The following is a 7,337-nucleotide window of genomic DNA, read 5'->3' as shown; positions in this document are numbered from 1 at the left end:
TGAAACAGGCATTCCTATTATCCAACAACTGTTCAGATCCTGACTGTGTCCATATATGAACTATTGGGATTTGGTGTTCCATCAATGCATACCTGACCCACCTAGATGAAGGCTTCTTCAGTGTAGGTCTATTTTCCCCAAACTGCAGTTTATTTTCCACATCCTCAATATGATGCATTGATAATGAAGGACAGATGTATGTAAGCATGAAGTGTTTGATCTTAATATATAGTCTACAAGAATACATCCAGCATTTGAAGATTTACATGATGAAGAGTTTTGGCCACGGTAACCTACAGAAGTAACTTTTGTTATACGAAAGGTATATTATACAAAAAAAATCTTCAGATGTATATTTTGTAATATGAGTAAAATTCAATGAGTAGAACACGTTGGTGAATCACAAAGCTGAACATTATTGTCCTGTACAAAAATGTGGCAATATTATAAATTTCCATGGATATAATACACTGTGTACATAATTCTGTACAGATAAATTAAACAAGTATGTTATAGGACTTAGGTCTCTTATGCATTATGTACATTTCTGTTTCAATAGCCCAATTGTTTGTACTTAGAAATCTTGTACAACTGTTGATATGATAAAGCTCAATACATAAACATTGTCAGAAATTTTTAGTAAAGGAAATGTGTTTTTTTAAACTATCTCTTCATTTTGTTCACCAAATATAGCAAAAATAGGAATAAAGTTTCAAAAACATATTGTTTGTCAAAAAGACTTCCTATTACTCGATATAGTTCAAGCAAATCTGGTCTAATTCTGTAATGTACAGTGTAATTATGCATGTAATGAACTTGGCAGACTAGACTTTCTTCACCAAGCAAGCTACCAAATTAAAATTCAACCCCAGTGACCTGAATCTTTGCAGATGTGATGGATTCTGAGCACAAATATCCCAATGTAATAATTTTCTGCCTGCAAAGGCAGGAATGAATTTTAAAAATGTAAGCAGATCATTCATTACATATTATGTATGTATAACTAGCTGATAATTCACAGGAGAGGAACTATGAACTTTATGGACTTTATGGCTGCAATCCAGCCAAAGGTAAGCATTTTTACTGAACACAGAGGGGTTTATTTATGAGTAATCTGACAAAGGATTGTATTGTTATGCATATACTTCAATGTCTTCCCCTGAAATAAATGGGATTTAAATAACATTGGTTGGATTATAACCTATCTGATTTCTTTTACCTCAATACCTCTGCATAGTCTTCCTTTTTTTTCTTTCATTAGACAAAGAAAGGTGTAGTCTAACAAATGTCACACTTCCAGCTGTTCACAGCATGGTCTGTGCATGTTTGTGACTGTAAATTTGCAAAGTTCAGAAATATTTTTGTGAGCTTTTGCTTAAGCTAGTTCACAACAGCCTGGTATGTGAGTTCTATTCGTGACACAACACAGAAGTGAGTGTGACTCATAATGCCCTCCTATCACCTGTATAACATTTGTGATCGAAGGCCTGCCTGCCTGCATCTGTCCACCAGTACTTTGTCCGTGTGATCTGTCCACCTTAACTGAGATTGTACAGGAGAGCAATGCAACACATTCAGCATGGGTTGGAGGGCGGGTCACCTATTCCCATCCCTTGTGCAACCTGAATCCACAGGAAATTTTTCAACCACAAAACAATTGTGTTGGAGATCATGTGTACACAAAATGTGTGAAATGTCTCGTTTCTTTTATTCTCAGCATTAGATTCAGGCACAAATCACCCCATTTAAATAGCTTGGGGGGCACTTTTCTGCATCCAATACTATTTCACTAACATCAGTTTGAAGCACACATAGAAATATGTATATATAGGAAGCTGCCTTATACTGAGTCAGACCATTGGTCTATCTAGCTCAGTATTGTCTACCCTGGGGGTGGGGAATCTCAGGCCTGGTGGGGCAAATGTGTCCCTCTTGGCTTCTCTATCCAGCCCTTGGGACATTTCCAAGGCCACGCTCCTTTCCCAAGGCTCCTCATCAGCCCTGTTCCATGCCCTTCCCATAAGGGAGCTTCCTCAAACTGAGAGGGGAGACAGACTGTGTTTGCCATAATGGGGATGGCTGTTTGCACCTGCCCTAACCCACCCTCCAGCCCTAGGAAGCCTATGCAATGGAGCTGCACCCATAAGAACTCTTGATGGAAGTTTCTTGCCTTTTGGGTTGAGGCACAAAAGATGGGGAGGAGGCAGGAAGAGTTATTAAATGTCATTAGCTGTGGGGTTAGTTTTGGATGTGAAGTTATTAGATATTTTTACTTGACCTACTGGTGTGCTTAATGTTCACTTAAATTTTGATGAATGTTAAATGAACTGTTGAGAGAGCCAGTGTGGCATAGTGGTTAGAGTGTTGGACTACGACCTGGAAGACCAGGGTTTGAATCCCCACATAGCCATGAAGCTCACCGGGTGACCTTGGGTCAGTCACTGCCTCTCAGCCTCATGAAAACCCTATTCATAGGGTTGCCATAAGTCGGAATCGACTTGAAGGCAGTACATTTACATTTTTAAAATGAACTGTTAATTATTCATTTTTTAGTGTTATGTTTTAGTGATATACTTTTTTGATGTATCATTACTGTAGTAGAGTATTTAGACTGTTTTTATGTGAACTGCTTGCAGCATAGGTGTATTCGTGGAAAATGCTGTATGCAAATATATTTACTATGACTACGGTGGCTTTTGACTGACTTCAATGTGTCCTTGAACTGTGATAATGCCTCTTGCATGTCTGATGCTGAAGTGTGTGCATGTATGTGTAGAAACCTCTGACTTTTGCATGGCTGGAATGTAGCTGTAGAAAGGTAAGAGTCACATCCATTGTTCTGCCCACTTCTGTCTCTGGTTCTGCCCATTACTGGCATATGGCCCCCAGAAGGCTACCCATGATGGAATGTGGCCCATGGGCTGAGAAAGGGTCCCTGTCCCTTGGGTTGAAAAAGGTCTACTACACTAATTGGCAGTGACTCTTTAGAATTTCAGACAAGGTCCCTCCCAGCCTGACCTAGATATGCCTAGCATTAAACTTAAGGCCTTCTGAATGCAAAGTAGATGCTCTTAACACTGAGCTATAGCCCTTCCCCAAAGGAACCACATGGGTAGGGTAGATCATATGATTCCAACCTATGAAAACAGTGTTTGGTCCACAGGAAGAGAAATGCAGGCGTGGGACACACCATGAAATTCTCTTCCCTCCTATATGGTTCTTGCATTTGGATATTGTGTGTGTGTGTGCGTGCGTGCGCTCGTGTGTGTGTGCATGCGTGTCTGAGAAGCCACATTGAACTGGCTCCCACACACATGCAATAACGTATGAATAGGTTCTGAAAGATTAAGTATATAATGGTCAACTCTCCCTTTGGATTCTTTATCCTCAAGGTTTATGACGTCATTGACAAAATAAATGAGGATTTAGAAGCAGAGAAAAATGTTAACTTTAAGATTAAAAAGAGAAAAACCAATTTCAAGTACATTTCACAGTTTATTTGTAGAGAAAAAGTGTTCCCTATATCTGATTGCTGGACTGAAAAATATGGCTGACAATTTCCCAGTAAATGATTAGTATGAAGCAATCAGCATATGGAATGCTGAACAAAGTCTTTCAGGTCTGCATTCTGTTTCTTAGGTAATGTTTAATCTACTATTTTGGAATGCTTGTGACACAATCAATATTTTACCTTCATTTCTGTCCTGTGCTTGATATCAGAATACTGCTGAATGAAATCTTCTTGAGATAGCGAGGATTAAATACCATGGAATTATTCTTGTTGTTTTGCTCTAAGTGCAACAAAACAAAACAAAACAAAACAAAAACTTGAAGGCAGTGTTGGAGCTGACTGAAATTCAAAGAATAAAAGCTTTCTAAGACACTGACAAATAACTCATGTTTATGGTTCCCAAGCTGAGTGTAAAAAGAACATAACTAATGCAATAGCTGTTGACCATCTCCTTTTGCTTTTAGCTCAACTTGGAGAACAAAGATCCATTTGGAGAAGCATTTGCATCTCCCAGGTTGTCATGGGATGTCTGATTGATGTTTTTATTACTAGTGCATCCCTTATTTCATATGGCCAAGTTCTGGAACTAGTGAAATTCCATGGTTCTCATTGGCTAACTCCACCCTTGGACCTCTTCACCCTTGGATCCATCCACCACATCTCTGTCTCTGTCAGACTCTTGTTGACCTGTTGCCATCTGTTGTTTGCATATGGTGCATCCTGTCACTTGACTGAGCACACTCTTGCAATGGCTTCGAAGTCTTCTCCTTCTATTCTCCTTGTAAGTTCTCCATTTGTAAGCTAAGCGGACGTCTCTCCAGATTTTAATGCAACAAGTTCAGAGTCTTCTATATACTTCCCATTAAACTGTTCACTATTGGAGTCATGATGGTATAGATAAATTGGAACCTCTGTGATAGAAGTGGCTGTGTAGGAGGTAGATCGGGTAGAGCAATGTTCTCGACGCCTTTGACCCCACTGGGTTTTATACTGCATCCATTGCCTCTTCAAAGCTCCTTGGACCTGCAGGTAAAAGACAGAGTTTGGCTAGTGTAACAGAAGGCTAGGCTAGAAGGTCTGAACTGATTAAAACACCGTGGCTGATAAATCTCTTCCTGCTAAAATGCAGCTGGTATAGTGACTCCTTTTATTACTGCAAAATATAATTATGGAATCTTGACAAGCTTAACACATTGGGGAGGATAAAAAAAAACAGCAAGCAGAGTTCTATTCATGCACCAGGACTTTCCTACTTCCTTCCCAATGCGGCCCTTTACACTCCTAGAAAAATGCTCCTGATGGTCAGGGATTCTCCAGAATGGTGTGGGATGGGTTCTGGGAGCTGCAGAAGAGGGAATTGATACCCCCTTTTGTGTGAGCCCATTCATGCAAGGGGCTTTCTGGATTCAGGACATAGTATACATTTACAGCATTGCATAAACACACACTTTTTAAATGTTTAAATGAGTGTGTTTAGCTTTTCATAAACGGGGGTCTTTGTGCTGAAGATCAGGCTCTGCATCAGCCTGTGGCATTCTTGGGCAACTGTTAGAGGTCCTGCACTATGAATTCTCTGGATCTGCACTGAGGCCTCCTTGCCCTTGTGCACCAGAGGTAGGACTGGGTTGTTGCAAACACTTTTTGTGTGTGTGGCAATCACCATTTTGTTTTCTCCACAATGCACTGGATGTTGTGTTGGTCCAGTGAATTGTGGAGAAAATAAAATGGCATCCACAAGGAGACTCTCTCGCACAGGAGATTTCCAATTCTTTACAGTCAGAGGCACACTGAGGTCACTGTTACCAATGTCCCACCATATGTTGAAGATTCATCTTTGTGATGTAATCATGCATCTAGAATCCTTTTTTTAGTGGATTCATCTCCTTCTTCTGTTACTAAAATGAGGCCCAGCCAAATAATACTACATGAATAATATGCTTCAGGAGTCATTTATTCAGTGCAGAGTCAGCAAAGTCTCTATGGCTGCAATCTCATGCACACCTACCTGGGAGTAAGCCCCACTGAAAACAATGGGACATGTGTCTGAGTAAGCATGCATAGGATTGTGTTGTAAATAAATCAAACTGCATTATGCACATGCTAGCTTGTTATACATATAAAATATTTTCTTAGATTAAACTGCTATAGTTCCGAAAACAACAAGTAGGCAACCATGTTGCTGGGTATAAACAAAGGCTGGATATCAACAATACAAAAGTAGACATATACACAAGAATTAATTTGGTCCAGTCAGCAAGTTTAAAAAAATTGAAATGAAATAGTTCCGTTTTGGTTATTTGGATAATAAATGGAAATCAAAATGCACTGAATTTAAAGCTGATGATGGGGGCAACCCTGAAATGTATTCAACTTTTTATTCTTAATTTTTTGATCTTTTTTAAAAAATGTTTGTGGCTATAACAGTATTACCATTGCCACTTAGCATCGTTAATAGATTTTTTTTCTACAATTGATAATACATATGAGTCTAACCATTTGCTATAAAAATACAAAATGAAATTTTTGAAGAATGTTGAAAGGACAGAGTATGAGGAATATGAAAGGGATCCTAATTTTCATATATTCAAAGTGGGTTATATGCAGATTTCAAAATGTGTCACTGAATAATGGCCCCTTTAAAACCATAGCATCACACATTTTATTTAGTTTTAAGCTTCATGAATCATTTCTCCATTTATTCTGTGTCATTCATGTATTATTCTTTGATAGGGAAGATGAAGATATCAGTCTGTTTCCCCCAAAACAGACCTTCAATTTGTTGACCAGATTTTTCATGCTGGAATTGAATCCCAAAACAATGGATGATGGTCAAATGATCAGCTCACTGCATAAGACTAGCAATAACATTACCTTCCTAGTGTTATTGTTAGAAAGGCCTACATGACACAACTGGAATCAAATTGCACATTATAAACATTTTTTTAAAAAGCTTTAAAAAACTGGCTATTTTTATTTTGAAGAAAAAGCAGCTTCAGTGCCACCAATCCAGAATGTGCTCCTGATCTGGATCAGGGTGTCATGCCAGTTTCACCCCCACCCAACCACCCAGATGGTGTTGTTTACAGTGAACATCCATTCTGAATGCATGGGGGGGCAGGAGACATAATATAGGGATAACAACATGATGTACTCCTACACATGACTGCTCATAAGTAAATGACATGGAATCCAGTGGGACCTACTCCTAGGTAAGTATGTATAGGATCAGAGCCTTAGCCAACATTAGTTAGAGTAGACCCACTGACCTTGTGGACATAACTAGCCTACGTATATTAATTTCAGTGGGCCTAGTCTGTGTAGAACATAGTTGGATACGACTCTACTGTTTATATGGCATGTTTTGGAGAGATGGAATGCCAACTCTCCTATGTTAGATAATTGGCTATAAAAAACATGAGATATAATTCAGATGGTCAGGCTGACAAATTTGGTTAGAGTGTGTGAGGGAAGACACTATAATAAGCAATTTATTGAGAAGTGGAGTCTGTTAGTTTCTGGTGCCATAAACTCAAGATAACATTGACCTGTAACCTTTGTTAGGAATCCTATAGAATTGAATTGAAACTATATAAATGTAATAAATAAATAAATTATAATTGACAAGTATATCTACATATATTTTCTTTACAATGATTTGTAGGATAATAGTGTATTACAGAAAATTGTATTCTTTGGAAATTCTCAATAAAAACTGACAAAAAATGTTTCACACACATCATCATCATCACCATTAATTTAATACTACTACTACTATACTGCTTATTTGCCAAAATGTCTTTTAAGTGGTTTACGAGTGTAAACGTTA

The 7,337-nt window shown here is 38.4% G+C and overlaps 1 protein-coding gene across 5 annotated transcripts in view; it reads right to left on the bottom strand.

Moving 5' to 3' along the window:
• Window positions 1-412: 412 nt before the first annotated feature.
• The window catches only part of CALCR (calcitonin receptor), a 252,662-nt gene continuing 245,737 nt past the window's right edge, over window positions 413-7,337 (bottom strand). For all 5 annotated transcript variants that reach the window (XM_061587208.1, XM_061587206.1, XM_061587209.1 and 2 more), the window contains one exon: window positions 413-4,534. In XM_061587208.1, coding sequence (XP_061443192.1) covers window positions 4,313-4,534 — 222 coding nt within the window. In that variant the 3' untranslated portion in view covers window positions 413-4,312. The remainder of the gene's footprint in view (window positions 4,535-7,337) is intronic.

The sequence above is a fragment of the Rhineura floridana genome, chromosome 10 (assembly GCF_030035675.1).
Source record: "Rhineura floridana isolate rRhiFlo1 chromosome 10, rRhiFlo1.hap2, whole genome shotgun sequence".
Taxonomy (NCBI): Eukaryota; Metazoa; Chordata; class Lepidosauria; order Squamata; family Rhineuridae; genus Rhineura; species Rhineura floridana.
Note: the sequence above shows the minus strand (reverse complement) of the source record. Positions and strands in the feature narration are given on the sequence as shown.